Source organism: Xiphophorus hellerii, chromosome 16, assembly GCF_003331165.1.
Source record: "Xiphophorus hellerii strain 12219 chromosome 16, Xiphophorus_hellerii-4.1, whole genome shotgun sequence".
Taxonomy (NCBI): domain Eukaryota; kingdom Metazoa; phylum Chordata; class Actinopteri; order Cyprinodontiformes; family Poeciliidae; genus Xiphophorus; species Xiphophorus hellerii.
This window is the reverse complement of record NC_045687.1, coordinates 18,575,862-18,603,537: the sequence shown is the minus strand read 5'-3', so window position 1 is coordinate 18,603,537 and position 27,676 is coordinate 18,575,862. Positions and strand designations below refer to the sequence as shown.

The window sequence follows — 27,676 nt, the reverse complement described above, 5'->3', positions numbered from 1 at the left end:
CTATTTGGGAACTTTTCTACACATGGAAAGGGAAATTCAGATATACCGTGTCAAAGAAAAGGCTGAGTCAAGATAAAAAGAATCATTTCCAAATGACGTAAATAAACTTAGAAGCTTAAGTGCTTAATAGTGAGCGCTCACACTATTTCAGGTTGTTTTCTAATTCAGCACCATGAATCATTTTAGCCTTGTAAAAATTAAAACATGAGCTCGTAACAGGCTGACACAAGCATCGCCCCGGACTTGTAATCACAGGCCTGGTGTATCCAAACTCCAGCCGGTGATTAGCTTTTATGGAATGAAAATTGATCCAGAGCTTTTTTTTTAAATTACAAACAGAGAGATTTCATCGTAAGTGGTCAGGAACCACTCCAGCATCAAGTGATACCGCACACGTTTGAAATTTTGTTCACAGAGTTTGCAGAGCTCTCCGGTAAATCCGTCGCCTCTTGAGTAAAATCCTCCCCCCGCCTCTGCATATAACCCGGCAAAGTCCCGTTGGGAACTGCTTGATATGCAAGGAGACACCTGCCTGTTGAGGCATAGCTGGCGATTTTATCCCGTCTCGGTTGAGTGGAGGATGGCATTATGATGAAATGAGAAAAAGTGAGAAAATCATCATCACAGTCCCTGATGTGACTGCCAGCTGCCAGCTTCCATCTGAGAGAGGGAATGAGATTTGTCAAAGACGGAAACGAAGACGATTCAGAGATGTTTGTTTGACATGTCGGCATAACACGAGAAGAAAAGAGGGAAGATGTGAAGAACTGACAAGGTAACTGAGGAGTTGAAGCAAAAGACAAAACAGATAAACCACGAACAAAAGAACCATAGAGAAGACTGAAAGGACAGGAAAATGAGGAGAAAGATATTCACTGATCAGGCACATTATGACTACTGACACAAGAAAAGGATAATAATGAACATCTCTGGTAAAGAAAGCTGCTGTCTCAGTGTTTCTAATCTTGTTATGTGTGAAGGTGTGATGAAAAACAGGGCCTGGCCAGTCTTGTCACACCTTAGAGGCATTGGTTTTCTTTTAATTTGAAACAAAAGTCAGATACAGAACATTTCTTTTAGTTCAACAGGAAGAAAGTCAAGACATACAGCAAATGGCCTACGGTCAGGTGTGCTGCATTGAGGACTGAAGCCTCTTTCTACCACTGAGTCGCCTGGTTCCCCCACATGCATAATTGTGCAACAAAGGTATTTGTCAGTGAGCAAAAGTTTTATTTTCAAAGCTAATTTGTTGGCAGCTTGCCAAACACGAGGCTCTGAGTTTGACAAATTATGGTTTTACAGAGTGAATTATGACTTAAGAGACCTGCTGCTAACATCACGGTCTAGTGGCATCCATGCTTCAGTGGGTCAGTGGCTGTGCTGTACTGGTGGACAGGGTGACTTACAAAGCTATTAAAGACACATCAATGTCTGAACCTGAGAGACAAAGGACGAAAGATAATTCAAGAGGACCATTCTTAATTTCTTTGAACTGTCACTGCTGAGTACTTCCATTAGTGTCCGCTGATGTTTTTTCTTTAATCTGGATCTTTCAGCCGTTCCCTCTCTCTTTCATCCAACGACCTCCTCCCTGCGTCCTCCTCTACTTGATCGCATGCCTCTCCTGATTATTGCCCCTGTCTGTTTCCTTGTCTCCTCATCTCCTTCCTCCTCTCCTCACCTGCCTCGTCTGTCGCCTTTCATTCTGCGTCAGGAGGCCATGTTGGCAAACCTAGAGCCAAAATCACAACTTCCACCCCGATCCTTGTGTGTCGGTGAGTTAGAAAAGAGCCAAAGAAATGAAGGAGTGTATGTGTGGTCTGACACATTTTGCCAAAATAGAACTGGCTATTTGCTTTGCCTTCTTCTTTGTTTATCCTTTTATCCGTGCTTTGTATTCTCTCCAGTCACGAGAAATCGAGAATTTCCGCACATGCACAGAATATAACACACACGGATTCACCGGACGGTTTTGTAAACATGCTGCTGAACACGGGCTCCCTTAAATGTCCCTTCACCAAGTCACTACAAAAGTTCAGAGTATTGATCGTTCATCTGCTGGAGCTATGTGAATCACTGAACCATGTTTTTGTCCATGGTTCAGTGACCATGTACAGTCACTGTACATGATGATTATACATCATCATGTCCTCTGATGTAGTAATCAGAGGACATGATTACTACATGATTAACCATCTTTGAAGAAAAAAAACCTGGGATTACTGTATATTCATCCAGACTGGATCATTACAGTACAAACATCACACTGGGTTAAATGTAATCAGATTCAGAGGGTATTTTAATCACGTTTTGTGGATTAAAGAATGGAAGTGATGGGGATGCTATATAAGCACTCCACGCCAAAGAAATGCAAGAATGAATGGTGGTTGTTAATTATGAATTTCCTATCTGTTTGGTATTAATGATGTTATTAGGTATTTGGCAACATCTACAGGAATTTCATAAACAATACAGATTTGTGTTTTTTTAATGTCTATACTACTTCTACTTATTGCTTTCATACTAAATGATTTATTATGTCCACAGATGATGCAGTTTGAAGAATAAGCATTGCAGCAAAGGTTTTTGGTCAAAGCTGTTTATATTTTCATCCACATTGACAAGAAAACATATTCCATCTAAAAACATATACATAATTCACTGTTGGTTTAGCATTTTCTAGATATGTGTGCTTATGTTTCGGTGTCTAAATTGTTTTTTTAAAGCCAAGATCCACAGGTCCAGCCTGGTTTCATTAGACTATAGCACGTTGCCCCACGAGGTTTTAAGAAATGTCATCTGGGCATAACGTTGCATTGAAAGCACAAGCCCCTTGATAGAGGGAATATTGGTTTGAAGCAGTAAGTCAAGCTGGAGGAAACTAACCACAATTTTTATGCGTTATGGAAGTAATTTAAATAAATCAGAGAAGTGAAATAGAGCATACCTTTAAAACTCCCACTGTGAACATTTATAAGTTTTTCAACTTTTCTGTGACTGCTCAATTCGAGTTACATTAACTGATTATGTATTTAAAAAACTAGAATAATATCATTATATTGGGTGAGTCTCAGGTATTAAAACATTTTTCATATTTTTGCATCGATGATTGTGATAAAAAGCCTTCCTCCCCCCACAAATTTCAATGCCATTAAGCTTCCAAGACCAGAATTACAGTTTTACTTGCAACCTTCGGTTATATGCAAAAGTTAAATCAACAACAATTTCTACTTGTTTAATGGCATAAAAAGTAACATAAATGTAGATTTACACTTTACAATCCTCTCAAAATGACTAAATAATGACGGAAGGCAACATAAAAATTATTCTGAAATATCATATTTTAACGCTTTTTTAAATGATATTAAATAAACGTGTATTGTAGACTAGAGAGAATGAGATTAGTGTTACTGCATGCAGCAACATCCTTCCTTTGACTTTGTTTAACCCTCCTTTCGGTCACTTGTTGACTCTGGGCAGCCTGAACAGTCCTCGATTATCTAATCAGATTGCACTGAGCACTAGGTGTGCGCTTCATAAGTCTAACGAGTCTCATGCCGCCATGGGTCATTAGCAGGGAGTGGATCAAAGCACATGAGATGCCAGTGCATTAACTTGATTTAATTATGGTATCTTTGTTAGTGCCAGGCACTTTGCTTTGCTGTGCAACACATGAATGCGTAAATATCTGCTAACGTTGGCAGTGTGTAGAGTTAAAACGATTGATCTACACTACAAAACTTCTTTTTATTGTGGAGGGGGTTTAACTTTTTGGTGCTATTGACATTGAAGGTATCATTACATTATTTGTTTAGTCTACAAATAATAAAAAAATATGTTATTACAGCAGAATATGTAGTATTAAATATATCAGGTTATGATGTATTCAATGTACCTTGAAAACCTGATCTCTGATCCGAGAACAACGGGTTGGTTTAGCTAATCCTCGTGTTTTGTAGATAAGTCCAACTAAAATTAGAAATACAAGAGGGTGAAAATGCATTCCCTGCATCTGAACAACATATACATTAACAGAGTGGTAGGTTTGACATATTCAATAAATTACAAAAAAGAGAATTCAAGAAGCCTCTATTCCCTCTATTCTCTGTAATAGTTTTGCTTAAGTTAATTAAAACACTTTAAACACATTTATTTCTTTGATTGTTTACAATAATATAATTCACACCTCAGGGAAAGAGAGAATGCTTTCACTTCTGCCACATCCTTGACCGGGCAGTGCATCGCTGGTTTCCTGTTTTCTTCTTCGTCGTAATTACCACAAGCTTTTAGCAGATGGTATCTTGTCCATCACCCAAACAGCCGTGATTACTGAGAATGCCAAGCTGTTTGCTTCGACTGAGAAATGTGTTTGTATTTAATGTGTAGACTGTAATATTAATAAATGTCGTATTTGGACATACTGCTTCAGTGCAGAGAGGTGTTATTGAATCACTTGGCATCGTTCAGCAATCCGGAAATATCTTTATCGACTACTCTGCCCTTACACAGGTGTGCTGGACTGCATTAGACAGATAGCGAACAAAAAAACTCCAAACGTGGAGCCGTCTGAGCTTTAATTTGTATAAAACTGAAAAATAAGCATAACCCCTTACCCTAACCCTAACACGTCTCAAGTACAGACATTGCCATATGGAAGACAGAATTTTAACACGTAGTGCCTCGACGGCTGGACACGTTTAACAAGGTTAAAGAAACACAAAAACTTAAATAGCAGACAAACTTATGTCAAACAACATTTGAGCACAATAACACTACTTATGGACAAAGATACTTCAGGCTTGAAGCAAACTATAGCTCTGCCACGTTGCAAGCCAAAAACGCTAGACGGACTTAATTTTAATGAAAACAATACCTAACTTAAATTAGCTACAAGGGGGTAGTAAAATAACAGAAAATAGGACACTAAGAAATCTTCTTAGTACTACAAGGCATCGACTTGTCCCAATCTACTGAAATGGTACAGAACAATCTTGCTGTGGTGATTTCTGTAGGACATTGCAACTATTCAAAGAAAGAAAAACTGATGAAGTAGAGTGAATCATTAGATGCAGGAGATCACAATGCGATTGGGAGGAGATAAGCACCTGTATCACCGCTTGACATCCAAGCAGCACAGAAAACTGTCTAAATGTCAAAACCAGGAGTCCTTAGGAGCAACTAGACTTCAAAATTGAATGCATCCGTTCTCCAGCATTCCTGAATCAAATGGCTGAATCCCCACAGCAGCACGTCCCTCAGATCCAGAGGCCTGCTGACGAGGCATTCATTTGATTCAGCAGTACTGGATCATGGATGGATCTGAAACACTAGCAGTTCTCGAGGACCGGACTTTGGCACCCCTCAGCGAGACACACCAGAAGGGCTGCAGTGTGTCTAATTTGTTAATGCCTTTAATACACACGTGAAACAACAAACTGAAGAACAGCATAACAGAACAGATTACTGGTCTTCAGCCCAGGGTGGTTTCATCAAGAGCGATGACTCTCCTGAAGAGATCAGGCTAAAAAAGTATCAGTGGACACCGGGCCTTGGACTCTTGGCTGCTCAGCAGAATCTGCTTGTGTTGGTTGTTCATCAGAAAATAATGAGCTGAAAGTTTGGAAGTGTGTCTAAACATTCAATGTCTATGTCATGTTCTGTGTGTTTATTTCGAGTTTTCTGTGTCTCTGTGCCTCCGTGTTGTCCTGTTCTCCCCTTGATTACTCCCAGGTGTTTCTCATTCCCTGATTACCCCCTGTGTATTTAGTGCCACCTGTGTGACTGTGTCTTTGTCGGATCCTCGTCTCATTTGGCTTGGTTGTATGTGTCGTCTCCCGTCGTCTAGTCCTTCATGTAACCGGTTGCTACTGGCGTCGAGCCCTGGCTTCCGCTCGGCTGTGCTGCCCGGTGTTTGTGGACTGTTTTGGGACTTTTATTCATTAAATCCTCATTATTCATCTAACCTGGTTCCATCGCGTCTGCCTCACCACCTCAACACCACCACTACATGACAGTCTACATTTCTCTTGGGAACTCACATGGCAACCATAAACCTCCATCTACCAGTCAGTGTTTAGTGGCAGACGGGTGTTGGTAGTCCAGTTAGTCATATTGGTGTAAAGATGAGTCTATAGCCCATAGTTTAATATCCTTTGTGTGTCAGTGCAGCTAGAAATCCTCGAGGCTGTTATCTAGAGCATCATTAGAAAACAGCATTGTGCTGCATTTGTTTCCTAAAGGTCAGCTTTAGGTGGAGCCCAGCCTCCAACTCCAGAGCCGTCCGATTAGGATTCGTCCACGCAGGCTCTCCTTCCTAACCTTCTATACATCATTTTTATCTTGGTACAAAATCCCCCCAAAAGTTTGTGGATACTACAGAACTTTGAAATTTAGACCATTAAGAAATGTTCGCGTTTCAGAGACTCCAGGCAGCATTCCAGGTAAATCCCAACTTTAATACAGTATTTATTAACTTTTTAATAAAACACACAATTTTTCTTCTAAAAGAAAGAACTGGATGAGCTTCTGAATGCATAAACATTTCCATTGCGGTGTGGGTGAGCACTGAAAGATTTATTGTTCACATGCAATATAAGTGACTCTTTGGGAGACGCACTGGTTTTGCAAATGAAGACAGAAATGGACAAAATGAGAGAGCTAAAAGGGTGACGCAGTGTTTTTTAGTATATTAATGCCTTTATTTTAGCATTGATGTTTTTATAATGTCCAGAATTTAGCAAAATTATGCTACCAATATACATGTAGTTGAACAAAAAGCAAGAAATGAACATGGGTTTGCCTTTTAAAGCGATCCTGTTACTTTTATGCAACAGAAAAGGCAGATCCAGCCATCCTGGACCCGCTGTCCTTCGTGTTTTAGATGTGTCGCTCATCCAGCACACTTCCAATGGCTGTGCAAACTCTCTTTGTCATCAAGCCTGTTATCCACCCTGTCATTTAAATCAGGCAGGGAAACAGTTCGACATATGTGACAGCTGTCCCGACTGTCACACGCAGACACTATTGGTAATGGTTTTTTTTGTTTTCCCTTAATATTACTTTATATATTGATTAGTGAGTAGTTTAGATTTTTATCTTTAAATTTGTTTTCATTAGTCTGACTGTTTAGTTAACTATTTGTTGTGCACCCATTTAGTTAACTTTATGTGTCAGTTCTTTGTATATTTTGTTAAATACAACAAATTAATTATTTTTCTTTTGAGTTACCAGTTTCCTCTGGACCTGTGGCTGAAAATCATACAGATGAGCTCCAGCTGATCGGTGTCCCTATATGGTTGTCAAACTTCCTCAGCGGGCCATTCCATTTGTTCACCAGGGGAGGGGGAAATTTGGTCTTTAGTTTAATTTTACCATTTATTTAATGTTTCTTCTTTTGGAAAGTTAGTTAAATTCTGATATTTATTTTATTTACAGATTTAGTAATATTCTGACCAATATTTGTTAGGTTTTTGTGTTTAATTACCCCCTAGTGTGTGTTAATGGTCTGATCAGCCACTATTTAAGTTCCCCTCATGTCTTGTTTGTTAGGTCAGTTTGTGCTTGAGTTTGTTCTGTTACCACCTGAGTTGTACTTTGTTATGTTGACCTCAGTTTGAGCCCAATTTATCATTTTTGGATTCTTTTTGTTAATAAATTAAGATTATATTTTGAATTTTCATCAACGTCTCTCTGGCTGGTTTATGCAAAATCTTCACAACATATAAGGCAGTGGACCCTGAGGAGAACCAGTCCAGGTGTTTACCTCTGCCAGAGTCAGCAGAGCAGTCACAGTGCCTTCCAGTGTTAATGCCCCTTGGACTTTTTCCCCTTTGGCCGCACTACAACAACAAGCTTCAATTTATTTCATCAGCGTTCCTGAGATAAACCGATAAAAGTTTAAAGCGTAGGGAGAGTGAGGCATAATTTTCAAACTGTTTCCGAGTAGAAATCAGAAAAGTGAGTTATTTTGATTCAGCCGCCAGAGTGAATAGTTTGAAGATCTCCGGGTGGCATGCTTCCGCTGACTAACATTTCTGCTGGTTTCTTTTTCAAAAATGGCAAACTGCATCAACTGGACCGTTCAAACTACATGAATATGCGTCGATCTAAATTGTCCCATTTTAGCTCCGACTGAGTTTAAGAAAGGTGAACCTCTGCACTAATCCCCATTCCTTCTGCAGATTCCAACAGATTTTAACCAAGATTGCCACACATTTAGCTCCATTTATCTTCTCATCAACTCTGAGATGAGCTTCCATTCCCTGCCAACAGAAAGCCTCTCCACAGAATAATGGGCCAGCATCATGTTTCACCAGTGGCGTAGTGCTAGCCGTGTGTCCCCTCCGTGGCTTGTTGCAAACCGTAAACATGACTCCTTCTATAATGTCTTCCAAAGTTGGCAAACAAATCTGTTGAATAAATGCAAAATATATTAATATTCACGACCTCTACCAATTACTGGGAAGAAGCTGAAAATGACCACTGATATTTCGTGGTAGCAGCTTGGCTTAAGTTGGATTGGTTTCAATCTAAACACTATTACAGGTAACAACTTCTGTTTTCTTGCCTGGTCGCAAACGTAAAACGAAACCGTCTAACTGGAGTCCATTCCCAAAACTCAGATTAACTACTGCAGGTAAACTTAGCCGACAGTGACTTTGCCAAAGATTAGGTTACATGTTGTCACATTCAAAGGATGTTTAGCAGAAACTGTATACCATGTATACAGACGCCACTGACCACAATTACACTCTGGGGTCTGTTATCAATAGTAGATTTCCTTAAGAAGTTGTTGTCGTTTTCCTCCTTTTGTTTTTTTCTCTCCTTTAATCTAAAGTTTTCTTGGACAACAAACAATATTCATCCTCTTCCTCTTGTTAAATGTTTGTTCTGGGTTGTGCTTTAAATCTTTGGTTTTCATGCCATTCTTGGTCATTTAAAGCATTTTCCAGTGATGGGTCAATCATAAAAAATAAAAAAAAATTTAAAAAATCAACTTTTATATCTCCTTGCTTTGGTCTGCATACGCTACATTATGACATTCACAGTCATTTCTGGGTGCTGGATCTCATATTGCTCCTCGAGTCACTCTCAGATATGCCCAGACACCTGTTGTCTGAGTTCACACCATTCTTCCAGCCAAGGCTAGCAATGGATACTGTGGGAATCACACAATCACCCCACAACTCCCTTCCTGAAGCTGAATTTAACACGCCGTCGCTCCTCTCGGCGCTCACTGGGGGGAATGCTTCTCGGTCTGTTCACGCTCTGTTCTGGAGTTCAGGATCTGTTTTTGGTTCTCTGCTGTTTGGGTTTTTATGGCCGCTTTCCAGGCTGAGTAAAAACTAAATCATCGCAGATCAATTTTGCACTAGAAAAGTCGAGGCAAATGTATTTTTATAGCACGTCATATATCAAGATAAAATTACAACAAAAAAAGGGAATGCAGAACAGATTCGTTTGTTACAGAAATAAAGATGGATAAAATTTTAAAACACTCTTCTGCAACATACAAAAACACATACGTGCACGTTTCTCTTCTCACCTTCCTCCCATCATACCTGTTTTTGGACTCTGATCAGCCATCCTTTATTCAACAAACCGATTTGTTTGTTTAGGGGGGGGAACCGTCAGATAATGCTTCTGCATGTTGGTGTTCCCGCTAAAACCTTTTTTTTTTTTTTGGCTCCGATTCCTTTACGACAATCTTACAACGTCCTGCAGTGTGTGCTGTGTTACTTGGTGGTGTGTTGAATATGCCCGATATAAAGTCGGGCATATTCAACATTGTCTTGGCCCGATTATCTCAGCCTGTGGGGTTTTTTACTGACTGGGAGCGAGAACGCAGCCTGTTGAATGTGACAGGTAGCCAATCAGAAAGCGCGGTGACGTAAGCACGGAGGAAAATCCCAAACAGTTGACATGGCAACTGAGAGTCCGGTGGACATCGGAAATATTTAATTATTTCTTGCGCGGCCCGGTACCAATTTGTCCGCGGCTTGGGGGTTGGGGACCAGTGATGTAAACCATCACAAGATCTTTCTGGTTCTCAAAACAAAAAAGACAAAGATAAACACTATATACTGCTGATAGGATACATGATAGACGGCTCATAAACTCTATAATGAACCAACAAACAAATTTTTAAAAATGAATTTGTAGTTTTCTAAGTAGGCCCATGTGGGGCCTGTGATTATATCTCAGAGCAAATGAGGACTAAAATAATCAAAATATAGTTTCTACACTCTTATTATTAGACAGAGGAGTAAATTTATAACTTTAGATGTGATTAGAAGGCAAACAAACAAAATAAGTTTTAAAAAAAATATAGCTCTAAAAACTTTTCTTCCACTCTGACGGCTCTGAACAGATAAAAGACGTCCAGACGCAGCTGATGGAGGAACCTTGACAACTCAGTTGCTTGGGCAGCTCATGTCTTCCGCACTGTTTAGATCACGGGGCCGACACAGTAATCAATATCCTTCTCCCTCTGATGCAGCCTCCACCCTGATCCCGTCTACATGTTTTCTTCTGCCTCGTCTTGTTCCCCTATCAGAACATCAGCCCGTTCCGCGCTGCAAAGGCACGTCAATCATTCTTTCAGAACTCAGAGTCTCCTGGTGCCGCTGAACTCTCAGTAGCCTGATATTTCCAGTTTGTGCAAAGCAACGGCCGGGAGATGCGTTGCTTTGCATGAAAATGTACCAGATGAACGAGGGTTTCATGAAACAGGAGGGAAATGTCCATAAACATGATTATTTTTTTGTCTGAAAGAGCAATTATTAAGAAGGCACAAACAAAAACTAAAAGGAAATGACGTCGGACAGGATCTCACATCATCTAGGAAGTCATTTCTTTTGCTGTGTTGTTTAAATGACATTCTTCCTCTGCTTCTATCTCTTCCTATAACATTTCCATTCTCTCCTTGATTTATCTCTCCATTACATTCACGTTTCTCTCATCGTTCTGAATAAACTCCCTCTTTCCACTCTGTGCCCTCCAAGTGTGAGAAGGACGGTAGGAAAATTGTGCTGACTCAGGGTAATGCAAGAGTGGCATCAAGGACAAAAGAAACCGAGCGTTTGAACTCTTCTCTCCGTTCTCTCTTTCACAAACAGATATGTGAGTCAACCTGAACCCGTGCCGTCTTTATACTTAATTTATTATTTTTGCCACCAGGCGCTTTTACCTCTTACTCATTCCTCTCCCTTCATTTATCTTAAGGCATTTTCTGATCAGCAGTGCATATTAAATACTGCCTTTTCTGCGTAAGACTAAAAAAATGTAAAGAAAGCGTTCCTTAATAGTGCCTGAAACTGACACTACACAATGAAAAGGTTTTTTAGTGACACCTAGTGGGACAATTGCAGATTGCAGCTAATCCTCAACGCCTTACTCTTCCCCTATGCCAGTGGTTCCCAAAGATTTTCTGCCCCCCCCCCCCCCCCCCCCCCCCCCCCCTATGGTGAAGTAAATAACTTGATTATTTATGGGATAAATTAATCTTTGATTCTAAAGTGTTGGAAGAAATGAAAATAGAGATGAGGATTTGAGAGAGTTTGATTCACGCAGTTGGGTAAGAAAATCTCCAAAACTAGAGCAAAAAATTGTTCCGAAACAGTTTGAGAACGACAAGAATCAGTTTAAGGTAAATTTGACTGTCGGTGAAATTCTTTGGACAAACAATTTGATCCGACATCCTTGCTGTAGGATTTTCATTTGTGTCAGACACAGCAGCGTTAGCTGGTAGAAAATGGAGGACCAGCACCAAATTAGGCAGGTGCCCAGTTTCAACGCAGCAGGTCGCCCAATCCATGAATCAATTCTACTGGTTAATTTGACAGGGAGTTCAGATTTAAATGTGTTGTTAGCTTCGATCTAATTGGATGATGAGGGGAAATCGGTTTACTGGCCTCCTGCGATGGATTTCATGCTTTCCATCCAGTAAAAGTGAGACCAAGTGAGTGGAGAATAATAAATCTTTTAACCATCCAGAAGGATTTGAGAGCCTATTAATATACTTGCATCTTTTTTTCTATTTTGTAAACAAAGATGGAGTTACTGATGAAAGTTGTGCTGCATAAAAATGCCCAAAGGTCAAATTGCATCATTAACTCATTATTTAAATAGATTTTTCAAGGGAGCGTTAGTATTAACATGCTCAGACAATTTTTTTTTTTTTCCCCACAATGCATTACAAAGCCGTGAATGACAGCAGGATGAGTCAGGAAAAAACTTTTTGGAGGACTTTAAGCATTGTCCTTTTGTGTTGACTTTTCAACAGAATCTCATTTAAGTTGAACCTTAATGCAGGTACATAGATGTCAAATGACGTTTTTACAGAAGGTTTGATGTACGAATCACTAATTCGGTAATCTTTTGAGCACTATGAATCTTTCAAAAAAAAATTGATGGGAATGCAACACTACAGATACAAGCAGCAATAATTACGTACTTAGCTTAAAACATTTTTTGTCTTATCCGTCACTTCATTTTTTTTTCACCAAATGCTACCAATTTAAACCCTATGGTGTGAAACCATCTTTATAAAGACTTTCTGTTTTACTGTAGACTTTTATGAATAAAATTATTGTATTAAGCAGAAAACTTGGAGATAAGAAAGAAATCTTGCTATTTTTATCTCTGCTTCTTGGTAGTCGACGAGCTTCGCGGTGCGTCTGCGGGATGTTGGCTTACCTGCACTCGAGTTCAAAGGACCCCATCTCATCTGTCTCCACGCCTTGTCTTATCAGCATCGCTCTCTTATTTCCTCCAAGGAATTCTGCTCCAACCTCGACTTTTATCTTTCCGGTTGAGCCAAAGAGTAATTTTCCTTTGTCCCGAGTTACGTGACGTGGAACCGAATGTTTGCTTAAATCCCGGTTCTGGAAGGAAAGTTAGAAGTAAGAAATGTACGCGACCAAAATGAGACAAAGAGGTGAAACACTGTGACTGGAAGTTTGCGTATACTGTATGCATTCCTTAACCTCGCTAAAGTTTAGAATTATGTAACTTGCTTTAATGCATTGCGACGTCGTTAAATCTCTCAAAGCACCTCTGATGATAGATTCAAATGCTCTCGTTCAAAAATTCGCCACCGATCTGGAGACGGTTTGCATCAGCGTGGAGAGCTGCCCAGGAGCAATCGACTACAGATGAACCATGTTTGAAGTGGATTCTGTTCCACATTTGTATTCCAGTCACTTCGGAGACACATCTCCACATGAACTCTCCAATCTCTAAAGAAATATATTGACGGGTTAGGACTAATAAACCAAGCGACAACAATGTGGAGACAGGCCAGTGATTTCTGGCGGTGGGACAACTGAGATCGTTATTTAAATCATGATGTCAAGAGTTTTGCAACTGGATGGACGTGAGGTAAAGATTACTGCCACCACTTCTTGAGTGTAGTTTTCTTTCGCCTTATCCGTGCCCAGATCGGCTCCATCCTTCTCTTCCTCCCTTTCTTTTTTTGCTGAGTTCACAGGTATGTCTTGCTCTCCCCTTTATCATCACTATTTTATCTTCTTTCTTTTATCATCCACCTTTGTCTTCCCCAAAACTTTTTTTCCCCACTTCTTTTGCCTCTTGACTCCAGTGGGAGAGAAAATATTGGCACATTTTGGGCAAGTAGGAATCCTCGATAGATTTTGTTCTCTATATAAGGAGTTTTACTCTTACTTAAGGAAAAAGCCAAGGAAAGCATTGATTACTTTATTTTATTTTATGTTTTTTGGGTCAAAGAGCTGCTAATCCAGAACAATCAATCAATCGATCATTCAAGTTTTCGAGGTGCACTTTTGTTGCCAAAATATTCCAAGGCCGTTATTGTTAGAGATCATTTCTCAAAAGTCTAAAATGTTCAAGAAAAGAAAATTACTTAAAGCTCAACTCCAAACTGAGCCAAAACTAGCTGACGCAGATTCGTTTCGGACCAAACGAAGTTGCAAGTTATACAGACTTCAGTTTCGGTCTGGTGTGCATCAGTCAAGTGGCAAAGTGGGACCCTTGCATTGCATTAACAGAGGACTGTAAGAAGGACTAATAGTGCATTCACACTGTTTAGTGTGTTTAGTCCACTTTAATCAAACTCTAGTTTGTTTGCCTAGTCAGTCCAGTTGGTTTGGGGAGGTGTGCATGTGCAATCAAACACTGATGTGGACGGTCCACTTAGAAATTTAGAGCCCTGTTCTAATTAATATTTGGATGCCAAGCGGACTGGAACATGCTCCAAAAGCAGGAAGCGGACTACGTTTCATCCAGGGCATTTTGGGTAAATACAACCAAAAAAAAAAAACGCGCTAGTGTAGCGCTAGCAGGACAAATGACTCATGGTCTTTTGCCAAAAACAAAAGAAAAATCCAGCTACAATCTGATGCCATGCCATTTTTTAGATTCATTTTACATTTCGTGAAGAAGGAAGTAGCACTCGGTACATTTTGTTCGCCCTTCCCCCACCTGTTGATAAGCCGAAAGAAGTTATTACACTTTTCAATCAGCTGCAGAAAAGTCAACTTACTTGTAACTACAGTACAACGAAGTTACAAGAAAGAAGCTGGTAACTTAATTGTTACAAGTTACTCAACAATTAAATTAAGTAACTTAAGTAATTAACCTTAAACTAACCAGTTTAAACAGGAACCAGTTTAAGGTGTTGAGCTGGTCTCCAAATTCTCTGGACGAAAGTCAAAAATTTGCAAGAAAAAACCCACAAATTTAATATTAGTCTCTGAAATTTTCTAGAGAGTGTTTGTAAAATAGGAAATGTTCAATTTTTTAGGAAAAACTGTTTCGTTTCTGTTCAGCTGTGTAAAGTTATTATTCCAAAATGTAGATATTTAATATATACGTTTGAATAGCAACGATCATATGATGTAAAAAAACCCCAAAAAAATAACAACTTTAACTGGAAATAAATGTACTTATTATGAATATATTTTATACTTTTGTAGGAATTATTTTTATTTTACTCCTATCTTGTACCATAAGGTTATAATATAACCTTATATTGTCATAATATAAGGTTATTATAATGTGAGAATCTATGACTAGATGGCAGACTGGCAAAGTAATGTCGTACTTTGTCTTTTCTTTACGAGACAAGGTTGGATCTTTGCAAGCAATCTTAAACATCTTTCACCACATCAGATTTAGTTCCAGAAACCTTCAATGGTTGCACTTCAAAGCTCGAGTTCACTTTAAGACGCATCTCTTCATTCTTACAGTTCGAGTTTGAGGGGGCCATAAAAAAAGAAGAAGAAGAAAGATGGAGCAAGGTCTTGTAATTATTCACTGATGTTACCAAGTGCCTTAAAGGAACAAGCGTTTGATGGAAATTAAAAGTGAAAATTAAAAGTTTAAGAGAGAGCGGAGCAGACAAGAAGAAGAGATCAGAGGCGAGGCGGAACAGAGGACAAAGCAAGGTCCCCCGGGTGGGAGGCGGTGTGAGAAAATGAGGAGGAGAAAACCAAGTGGAGTGGTCCGTCTGTCTGGAAGGACGGGGGTGGAGATGGACGATTATTAATAGTAATGTTTGATTAGCATGAGCCGAGCTGGAAAGCGATACGGCGGTGGAACATCGCGAATGGGAGCCCATTTTTCATCCCAAAAATAGTTGTAGAGGACGTGTATAAAACACAAAGAGCAGAGCCTCTGATCTTTCACTGGACACCCCTGCTGCACCGACCCAACCCCCGTCCCACATCCAAAACCCACCATCAGCCAGTAACCAGGTAAAAATCAAAGGGCATGATTTAGGTGTGGAGTTTCATCCTCTTTACTGAAGCAGCTAATATATGTTTTTAACAAAACAAAAACAAACAAACAAAAAAAGACATGTTAGGGAAAACCGGGTTGCTCTAACACAAGGCTGATATTCACACTTTGAAGTGGTTTTAAGAAAGTACAGCAAGAGATTAACATGAAAGTCTTTGGAGAAATGTCCAAAAAGGCAATTTAGCCTCTTTCACGTCCTTCTTCATTAAAGCAGATCAGATTAAGATACAGCGAGAGCGTATCGGCAGAATAATTGCTTCGTGGTACTAAAAAGTAAAAGTTGGCGTGGTATGTTTTTCTAGTTAGAAATTTTCTAAGGACAAATTTGAATCGCACCTTTTAGGACTGGAAAAGCATCTCCTGTTGATGGCTTCAGTTAGATAAAATAATACATGAAGCGGACCGATTGAATCGTAACTTGCGTGCAATAAACAACGGTAGACTAAACCCTAAATATTCACGATCAGGTCAACATGCAGTCTCAGTCGATGTGCAGAGCAGCATCCGAATGAAACATCTGTGCCTTTAAATACCGTTCTTTCGGTATGAGATGAACTGAATTTTTTGTTTTGGAATATTTCATGCAAATGTGATTCTGTATACTTCTTTCATTACATTTTAATTCACATTTAAATGTGGAATTGTGGAAAATATAGATATTGTTGTTTTCTTTATAAGAAGGGTTTGTTGCCTAAATCTAATCCATTCCAATAAGCTAATTGATGTGATAAAAACTTTATTTAGTCATTTTCTCAGCTTCTTTCTTTGTTTACTTGCACCCTTGGCTGTTCTGGTTCCTGCATGCTCGTGTAATATTTACAAAAGAGCTGATAAAGTTGGCCCGTGTTTAAATTAGGTATCATGCATGCATTGTGGAGAGAGTCCATTCACATTTAAGGAGCTTTAGAGAGCAATGTTTCATTGGTTGCAAGCCAAAGCCAGGATAAGTGTGACTTGGTTTGCAAAGTAAATTTGCTTTTCAAAATGTCCTTCATTTTTCCAAGATTTTTCTATTTGCTAGAAAAATCTTGAAAGCTTTACACAGGACAACACAGCCAATGAAGGTAAGAACCAACAGTGATTAGATTAACGAGCTGTAAAGCTAACCGTGAGGATGATTTGAAAACATGTCAGTGCTTTTGCACCTGTCCGCGGCCTCCCCTCTCGACACTCATCCTCCTGTGCTTGACTGCTGTTGCTGGCGAAGCCTCCCATCCTGTCCTGTACCTGTTAGAGGATTAAACAGTGGACAGCGGCGATAACAGCCAGATGATCCCCAGGCCTCCGCAGCAAGGCTCTCACATCCACTCTCTCTTTGTGCAGTAGCGCGTAGCTGCATGAACAAAGGTGCTTGTTTCTCTACAGGTTTTTGTCTTCCTGTTTGAAATTAAATCAATAGGAACTAAAACCAGCGCTGAAAGGGAGCTGGTTTTAAAAAAATGAGTCTCGGTTCAGATTACATTCTTGCACAATATATACAGTACAGACCAAAAGTTTGGACACACCTTTCTAATTCAATGGGTTTTCTTTATTTTCATGACTATTTACAAGGCAAGTAATCCCACTTATTAACCTGACAGGACACCTATGAAGTGAAAACCATTTCAGGTGACTACCTCTTGAAGCTCATCAAGAAAATGCAGAGTGTGTGCAAAGCAGTAATCACAGCAAAAGGTTGCTACTTTGAAGAAACTAGAATATAAGGGGTATTTTCAGTTGTTTTACACTTTTTTGTTTAGTGCATATTTCCACATGTGTTATTCATAGTTTTGATGCCTTCAGTGTGAATCTACAATGTCAATAGTCATGAAAATAAAGGAAACTCATTGAATTAAAAGGTGTGTCCAAACTTTTGGTCTGTACTGTGTATATATATACTTTGTGAATGGCTTGTTGAAGTGGTTCTTGTTTTCCAATTTATCAGTCTAGATCAGGCGTCAGTGAGCTTTTCAAGCAAAAATGTCATTTTTTCCCCTAGGTTCAGCTAAACAAAATTAGCTTAGAGCCACAAAAGCTATAAATATTTTTCTCTCTCTTTTTTTTTTTTTTTTTTTTTTTACAAAATCTGTTATTGGAAAATTGTTTCAATTGTTGTTTTGAATTCAACAATTTTGATTTTCTTATGTTTAACAACGAATAGCATCAAACATTTACATAAAAGGAAGCAATACATTTCCATCTTTGAAAACAATTGTAAAAAAAAAAAAGGAAAAGCAAAAACAAATTTGCAAAACATTAGTCTAAAAAAGGAATATTAACTTTACTATTGGTGACATTCTTTGTGGAAATGTTATATATATACACATAAGTGCATGGAAACGCCTTAAAACTGCTGATACCACCTGTTGTGTTACGTGGTGTTATATCACTCCACGCCACTAGGTGGAGCCGCCGACAAGAAGTGAGAAAAGGTAGGGAGCGTAAGAATGACTACGGTGAAGTTGCAAAAATACATGACGGTAAAATGCTCCTTCGTTTAGTTCGTGCCCGATATGCAACGTTAATAAATGCAGAGTTATTCAAGAACGTGTCTTATTTTTCCACAGCATTACACCACCAAGTTTAATATTATATTAATATATGTTAGAACATTGCTCTATGCGTTAGCATTTTTGGCTAACCCATGTGGCTCTGAAGCCGTTGGAGACCCCTGCTGGTCGAGATGCTCCACTGTCTAATCACAATAAGGAAATAAAACAAGTCAAGTCTTAAAGGTATCTTGGTTTTGTTATAGAGCACCTCTTCAGCTGGAATGACCATACTGACTATCTGTGCCCTCGATTACAGCAAAGGTTGTATTTTTTTATGTAGATTTAGGAAGGTCGGCGTGAATCCAGACATCTTGTTGCTGTTCTATCCGGCTATTTTGAAGAGCATCATTAGATACAGTTTTATGTTTTTTTGTTTTTAAGGTGTACACTTCACTAATGGGATGCATGTGTGCTTCTTTCTATGTGATAAATTCATTGGTTTATGTTGTGTGACACAATACCAAGGCAGTTATTGGAACAGCTCTGGAGACCAAGACTAGTTTCCCTACGACGACTATAAAATGTGATTTTGATTTGATTTGTCTTGATGATGGATTTATTGGCTTATCACAAACCAATACAGATTTAAGTCGGATTCAAGATTGGACTTTGACTGGACCATTCTCACACATCAACAAGGCTCCATCTAAATGATTTCTACGATTAGGGTTGTACTTCTGAAGGACGCTAGTTCAAAGACTTCTGCAGCTTCTGTCAGGTTTTATTCCCGGGTTGCACGTGACGTGTTTGAGGAGAACACATCACGAGGTGAACCAAGCTGTGACTTTTTTAAGGTTTAAATACTTGATTTTTGTTGTTTTAATGAACTGCTTTTCACGGTCTTATAAAGGTCGGGTTAATAGTTGCCCGTTTGATCATTGTCCTCCCCTGACCTCTCTTTTCCAGTGTAGGTGGACAGAAATGACTTGGTGGGTCTTCTAGTTGGGTTATAGTCTTTTTTTTCCTTGGGATGGATTGACCAGAGCTTTGTGTGACGTTAAATGTTTGGGATATAGCTTCATTTTGAGTGCCATTGATCTCAGTCTTACTGAGCCACACAATCCTACGAAACAATGCTCATAGTTCAGTGGGTTTGTGCCAGAACCATCACAGTTAGCAGAAACAAAAACTAAAATCCTCTACAGTGAAATCTAATTCCTGCTTTTCTGCCTACACAGCAGTATCATGTTTCTCTGCGTCACCTCCCTCCTAACACCTCTTACTTTATCCGTGCCACTTTAATGAACCCACTCTCAAACAAGCATGGAAGAGCTCGAGTTTCTTGAAATGGAGGCAAGTTGTTCTCTAAGTCTCCTTGGCACAAGTCGTCTTGGTGCTTCAGTATAAATACGCACACGTTCACACTCATGCAACTGGAACAGCTGTGGCTGCGCAGGACCGGTTAGGTTTCCCACACCTACTGAGAGCATTACGGACAGTCAGATCCTCAAGAGGGAAACAATCTTCTATTTCCTTCAAAGGGCGCAAAGCTGAAACTCCAGTAGAGTTGGAGAAGAGCATGGATGATATTTTATCCACCATTAATGTATATTGATAGATGTTCTCCATATATAAAGTAGACGTTAGTGTGTTATTCCGAAAACTCCACTGTAACCTGACATTTTGTATAATCTGTGCATATAGCTCCCATATTTATATTTATACACAATATCTATATATCTTTGCTATAACCCCTTATAGTCCATACATACATAGTCTTGTACATCTGTAAATAAATATTTATATCTCGTAGAGCACTTCTGGATAGATGCAAACTACATCTCGTTGCTTGTACTTGTGACAGTGCAATGACAATAAAGTTGAATTCTATTCTATTCTATTTTCATTAAATCGCCTTTGTCTGATAGACTGCCACATTAAAAGTGGACAACTTGACTTTTTTTGTTAAATTAACAACTATGTTTGTTTTCACCAAATGCAAAATAAAATACTTTTTGTTTAAAGTGAATATCTTTTATTCAGGATGCAAATGATTGATTCCCGTTAGAAATTTAATTTAACCAGGGTGGCATGGTTTCGGTGGAGCAGATGGTGTGAGTGTGCACAAACGTCCAGCTTATTATGGTTTTGGTTGCGGGTGTAATGTGTAGTCAGTCACCTGTTAGCAGCAGACTTTATGGATTATGGATTGTTCATCAGACAATATGAAGTACAATGGCCGTGCTGACCTCAGGTAAAGGCTACAACCTAATCATGTCCAAACAGTGCTGGGAGCACTGGAAATAATTTATCGTTACCCTCTTGGTGATGCTTAGTAGTAATGAGCGGAAAAATAATGTATGAAGTGTAGCTTGCAAGATAAAAAAAAGGGTGCAGCTAAACAAATGAGAACATTAAAATGACTGTGCAGAAAACCCTCACACCTGCACTTGCTAAAGAAAGTACTAAACGAAGCCCAGATTAATAGAGAACACAGAACTTCAAATAAAAGGGGTTCTTTGTTCTCAAAAAGAAAGTTGGAAAATAAAAAATATTAAAGTTATGGAGCACAAATAGTCTTTTGTCACGTGGCCGGTCTGTATAATACTAGTACAAAGCTCCTAACTAGCAACGACTTCAACCAAATGGCGCGTTAGCAGCATCATTAGCACTAAACAGAGACGTAGCAATAAAGCGTCGTAGAAAACTGAAATAGAAAAAACTAATCGTAACAAACGGCAGTGGCGCCTCTAAAAGAAGACAAACATGACGGCGGCAACATCACTGCAGCTTCGTAATAATACAGTTCAGACATTAATTACCGAACATCTGGATTCTTCACTCACGTGGCCATAAGGTCGTCTTCTCCTCAAATATTAAAAGAAAGTCTCAAAAATGTCCTGCTCTTGCGTTTTACCAGTAAGAGTACCATAGTATGTAAACAAGAGTTGTTGTTTTTATAAACTTCCGGTACTTTTAGGCCTCTCTGTTACAACAGCACCACACACTAACAAAAACAAGAATTACAACCAGTGGGTGAAATAAAAGCAGAACGAGATTTACAAATATATTTACAGGTACCCAATTGCTTTACTTGGTTACGTATAGTAGAGCTGAAACTGATGATGGAGGGGAAAAAAATCTCATACAGATGTGGCTGCATTGGGGCAGGATGGCAAAAAAATCTACACAATTTTATTTTTATTTATTTATTACGATGTAGGAGTAGTGTAACTTCATATCGTAATGACGTTTTCCACATTTTTCGTGATCCGGTGACGTTTGGATAACCGTGGAGGTTACTGAGACCGCCAAGCGTGTCCGTGTGCTTTTATTGTCAGTGAATAACAAACATTGTCGCTTCAAATTGGATTAATGTACTCACTCAAAACGCAGCATGTTGCGATAAATCTATATTCTCCTCCTCGTTTTGTCTCGAATCGTTGGTTTTCCCCCGGGATATCTTCGTGCTAAAGGTCAGGGAAGGAGACGGGGCTTTTACAGTGACAGAGGATTGGATGTGTGGCCCACACAAGTTAAGCACTGTTCATTATTGATCTGTGTGCAGCAGGGTGTTACTGAAGTAGATAACACCAAGCCTCTGCAGAAGCTCGTACATCACCGGAGCTCAGTTTGACACCAGAGGAGAAAATCTATTAACTACTTCATATAGTCAGGAACACTTGACTTATTTCTTTGTACTTGACTAAACCTCCCCGCTTGATGGGCATGTTTTTGTTGTTTTTTTTTAACCACAGAGACAAACATGAAATCCCCAATTTGTGTTGTGTTTGAAGCAGAAAAATAAATTCTACAGGTGGAACAAAATGATAAAAACAAGCTCAGAAGCATTGCCAAAAATGGCCAAAGAACCTGTTGGCAGAGGCAGCGCAGCTAGCTTCAACAGAAATCTAGAAAAGCAATAGCTCAAAACTTCTCTGGGCCATTGGTTAAATAAAGAAATGGTGGGATTTTTTTTTTCTATCACGTCGCAATCGTGCAAATCACCTGTTAACGCGACGGCAAAGATGTAAAAATATTAAAACAATAATTTTACTCGAAAGTCAGCACTTGAATCTGGGAATGGCAACATGAATGTGTTCAATTCAATCCAATGTGAAAACACTTTATTGATGTCAAAGGGGAGCCAAATGTTGTTGTAACTCATATTATTTCAAAAGTTTTCTAATAATTCAAAATCCAGTTTGGCTGTCATGTTGAATTTTGAGCTTGAGCTCCAGACGTCTCATGTTTGAGTTCAAAGTATTGGAACAATTACATTGTGTGCGCACTACCACGGCAGTGTATGGAGTGTTGAGGCTGTTTGTCATTGTTTTGTTTTGGGGGTTTTTTCTGCACAAAAATTCAGAAAATATACCAAAAAATAACAATGTGTTATCAAATTCAAACAGCTGGTGATGGTGTGTAAGTAAAGCCAAGTGGTAACGTGAATATTTTTCAGTTTCCTCCTGACTGGTCTGCAGATCTCTCCTTTTCTGCCTCAGTCAACTTTTTTTTAACGCTTCGCTATAATCTGCAGTGAATGGGGTTTTTCCCTGCTTGGCCAAGAGGACGTCTGATGAAAGTGTGTGAAAAGTGTTCCCATTCCACTCTCACTGCGCAAAACTTGAAAACACCGCTTCTGTTGGTTTTGCTTAAAAAAATGTCTTTTTTTTTTTTTAATCAGTCAAGTGACACAACTGAGCATTAATCATTGCTGCAGTGTGTGAATTTTTAGGATTTAGTATTTTTTTTACTTGACATTTTTGGCCAAACTGTTATCAGTCTCTTGAAGAAGGTTTTCTTGGTTGAAGTTGTCTTGCCTTTTACCGAAGGATTTCCCCATTAGCTATGCGTGACGTACTTAATTGCACTGGACGCTTACAAAACAATTATTTTTGAAAATCTGTCTGGAAGGTTTACTCAAATAGTTTAATCAGAAATCACGTCAAAATCTAACGACTGCAGGTCACGCAGAAATGTTTCCCCTCAACAATTTGTTGACACGTTGCTCGTCTCCTCAGATGCCCTTTGTAGTCCTGACTTCCCTCCTGCCCCCCGGTTCGCCTTCCTGGCGTTTCCGGGCTCTGTGTGCGCTTGCAATATGAAGAGGTGAAAAAGGGCATCGCCAGAGGGTGACAACTTCATAAGCGGCGATCGGGTTCAGTCACACACCGAGTAAAAAGCCAAAGTGCCCTCAGGGCCAGGGCTCGCCTTTCACAGGGGAGGCTCTGCGCGTCGCCTGGGCCGACGGGTGAAATTCCCCAGCAGTATTTCAGAGACGGCAGACGCCACGGCTGGCCCCCTTTAAAGCCCCGCTGACTTTGCTTCTGTGCCTCGTTTTCATCAACTCAGTGACATCACGCGATTAAAATGGAAAGCACAGATCTGTCGTTTCCACGTTTGTTTGTTGGAGACGTCAGAATCCACAGCTGGTATCAGTGAACTGGTTTCTGCATCGTTTCCCTCAACTTCCACCTGCTGCAGCCGCCTTTAACTTTACACCTTTTCTAAACCGTCTCCAATCCATTTGTCACCCATCACTTCCCTCTCGCATGTCCTGATTTCCTGCTCCATTTCTGGAGCGTGTTAACGCGAGAACATTTCAGTACTGTCTCTCTCTCTCTCTGTCTCTGCAACCTTGTTTTTCACCTTGTCCACTCGGTTTCCCCCTTTTCCTTCCTTTTCTCCCTTTCCTGTTGTCTTCGCCAGCCAAGATGGCAATGAGCAGCATCCTCAACGCCGATGACATCAAGAAAGCTCTCGACGCATTTGCAGGTAAAAAAAAAACAACAAACAAACACTTGCGGTGGATCCGTAACATCCAGCTTGGATTCCTCATAACCCAGTCAAATTTAAAAGAAGTTTTGCTTTTAAATTTTGTTTAAAACACAAAAGTTTTGTGTGCGTGGCAGAAACCTTGGAGCAGGATGACAGTTTCAGGTTTTTAATCTTTACACACTCCTTGCAGATTTCAATTTAAAACCATTTTCATTCAATCAGTTATTTTGTTTTGTTTTTTTCTCCCCCCACAGATTCTTCTTCAAGTTCACGTCAGGAATGCGTTTTAACGTTCCCGTTTGCATGTTAAAACATTACTTTGCACCTAAATCCTTCCAGGGGTCAGAATAATTCTGGAATTAACTAAATGTTTTTCTGTTTTTTTTAAATCAATTTACTTTGTAGCAGAAAGGCCTCCCTGCATAAATGAGCGATAAATTATGCAAAGCCGAGTCTTAGAGGAAATGTATTCTGAGCAAATAAACATTTTATGCATGTCTACTTTCTTTCTTTTTTTTTTTTTTTTAAGGACACAGAAGGCTTTTAGTTTCTGAAATAGAAATGGTGTCTGGGTAATTTGTCAATTTAATCTACCAAACCGTATGATTACAGACTTATTTAAAAAATTGAATCGGGAAACTTGCTGCTGCAGTGCACAGTTTTTTTCTCCATTTTGGGTTTGATTTTAGAGGAAGATCGTGCAAACGAGTCACCGTAGACAGAAATATTAAAGAGGAGGACACCATTTGTACTTTCATCTTTTTTATTAATCCACCAATCTAAGCCACAAAAATGGTTGGCTAGCATAGTGATTGATAAATCAAACCAAATCAGTTTTACTGCCATGAATGCAGAGAATCAGATTAAACCACACTAATCTGCAATATACAGTATATATATACACTGCTCAAAAAAATAAAGGGAACACTCAAGTAACACATCCTAGATCTAAATGAAAGAAATATTCTCATTGAATACTTTGTTCTGTACAAAGTTCCATTTGCACAACAGCAGGTGAAATTGATTGTCAATCAGTGTTGCTTCCTAAGTGGACAGTTTGATTTCACAGAAGTTTGATTTACTTGGAGTTATATTGTGTTGTTTAAGTGTTCCCTTTATTTTTTTGAGCAGTATATATTAAAAACTTTGAAACATTTGTGTGCCTTTTATTAAAATTTAAATCTGTGTCGTCTTTGTTCTTATGTTGAAGCAAATCTGCTCCAGCCACAGGTTCTTTACCATCTTGGTGTTAACGTTAAGGGCTTGATTTTATTTTCTGCATGCTGGTTCGTATTTCACCTTATCTTTGTGGACCACACGTCCTGTTTTTGTTGTCCGCCTTTATTTCCAGACGCGTTCGGCGCTGAAGAAGACATGTTACGAAGCTGAACGCACCGAGATAACACTGGGAGTTCTGATGTTGAACCATCTCCTGCGTCTTGTCTTTCTTTCTGAAGTTGCCGACTCTTTCGACCACAAGAAGTTCTTCGAGATCGTTGGTCTGAAGTCCAAATCCCCCAGCGACGTGAAGAAGGTCTTCACGGTGCTGGACGCCGACAACAGCGGCTTTATAGAGGAAGAGGAGCTCAAGTGAGAAAAAAGAAAAAGAAAACAAACCTGACGGAAAAGCTCAAACTATGGAGTGAAAATAGTCTCAAAATACCTGTGCGTGTAATACTGGATTTGTAATCCGTGTAAGCATCTTTGTGTGTAACTTTGGATAGTTCTATCTGTAAAACATAATTTGTAAACCGTAAAAAGAAAATTTGTGCGTAACTCTGGGTACTTGTAAATATGTGGTCAAATGCATAAACAAATAAGAAATTACAAATACAAAACAAAAGTACACACACACAATTGCAATTCCTAGAAACGTTAAATTTCTACCCACAATTTTTTTTTATTTACAACCTTGTTTCACAGAGACAGCTATCCAAAGTTACACACAAAGATGCTTACACGGATTACAAATTCAGTATTACACACAAACAGGCATTTTGAGACTACTTTCACTCCATACGAACCCAGCTGAAGTCGGAGGCACGTTTCCTGACTGAATCATCTGTTTCCTGTTCCGCCAGATTCGTCCTGAAGGGTTTTGCCAAGGATGGCAGAGACCTGACAGACAAAGAAACCAAAGCGTTTTTAAAAGCGGCTGACAAGGACGGAGACGGCAAGATTGGAATTGATGGTAAAAACAAAACGTCTAAATCCGGCTGCGAATGTCTGAATCAAAAATCACTAACAGAAATACAAACAGCTAAAAGACATGAAGAGGTAGCTTGATGAGGCAAAAACTACATCCAGCAGAAACTGTCGTCTTTAGTAAAATGGATCCACTTGGGACCAACGTCATAAATTTCCCAGAATGTGTTTTTCCTCTGATGTTTCGTCAAACCTCACATGCTTTTGTTGTTCATGAGTGTCGACACTAAAAGCCCAATTTCAAGGCGCTAAATCAGTTAGTAAAATTTCCTTTAAATCATATTATATATATATATAGCACTTCATATGCTAAATCAAGTATAGCATACTTTATTTACAGCTTAAATCAAGTACATTATAAAATGACACTGTGCCTGAAAAACACATAATACTGTCCCTTTAATTAATTAAAGGTCAAAAGCTAAATGTTAAATCTTTGTACAAGATTCAAATTCTCCTGGGTGGTGCAGGGGTTAAGCACGGCCCACATAAGGAGGCCTGTCCTCCACGCGGCCGTCGCAGGTTTGAATCCCGGCCTGGTGACCCTCGCTCTCTCTCTCTCTCTCATTACGTCACTAGAGGCAAAAAAACCCCCAACAACTTTAAAAATACTTACCCCAAAGGACTGGTGTGTTAAAACCATAATTTGATGAGAAAGTGTTTATCTCACCTACTGAGGAGAACTTGTCTTAAGAGTTAGGAAAAATTTGACTTGTAAGTTAGCTCAGTTAGCTAGCCAATCACAACCCCCCTGTTGGACAGCTCATAAAGCAGCAAACACACAACCTCCTGCTCTGGACTGATGGAGGTGACGGTTCGTGGGGGAATAACTCAAAGGTCTTGACTGCTTTCTGTTTCTCCAGAATTTGCTGCCCTCGTGAAGGAATGAACAGCTGCCCATCGCCGTGACGGATCGCCTCCCGGCCCTCACCATCCCGACTCCATGCTCACCCCCTTCCCCCATGCCTCACTGCAACCTGCCCCCCACCCCACCGACCGACCCAGGCCAGAACCCGCTTCAAGCGCTCCTTCCCTTTAACCTCACTGCTGTCTCCACAAAGTGAAACGCTGCAGTGAAGTCGGCTGTGCTACGCAGACCCTCCCCCTCCTCTCCTGTTTTTTATACAAACTCTTCACGTTTCTGTTCATGTATAGATACGAAACACTCCTGCAACTAAAGTTTGTACTTTGAAGCATATGTAGATATTTACAGAGAGCATTTCCTTCCACTTCCTGACCTCACCGTCTGTCTAATCTGCTTGTTCTTCTGTTTTCTTCTCTCGGTCGACGTCACCGAACCCCGCCGCCCCATCCATCCATCTGCTTTCCATCCATCACTTTATCCCCCCCGATAATGAGCTGTTGTAAAAAAAGACTAACAAAAAACACAATGATGGCAGAAGTCAAGCTGTGAAAGAAAATAAAAGAGTAAAATACAAAAA

General features: G+C 39.6%; 1 protein-coding gene across 2 annotated transcripts in view; it reads left to right on the top strand.

Moving 5' to 3' along the window:
• Positions 1–27,676, top strand: part of pvalb6 (parvalbumin 6) — a 51,169-nt gene extending 23,493 nt beyond the window's left edge. Inside the window, exons 1-5 of one of the 2 annotated variants that reach the window (XM_032588003.1) lie at positions 15,606–15,734; positions 23,961–24,026; positions 25,487–25,619; positions 26,111–26,220; positions 27,098–27,676. In XM_032588003.1, the coding sequence (XP_032443894.1) occupies positions 23,966–24,026; positions 25,487–25,619; positions 26,111–26,220; positions 27,098–27,123 (330 nt within the window). In that variant the 5' untranslated portion in view covers positions 15,606–15,734; positions 23,961–23,965 and the 3' untranslated portion in view covers positions 27,124–27,676. Of the gene's footprint in view, positions 1–15,605; positions 15,735–23,960; positions 24,027–25,486; positions 25,620–26,110; positions 26,221–27,097 lie in introns of those variants that run through there. The other variant, XM_032588002.1, reaches the window with a different exon arrangement.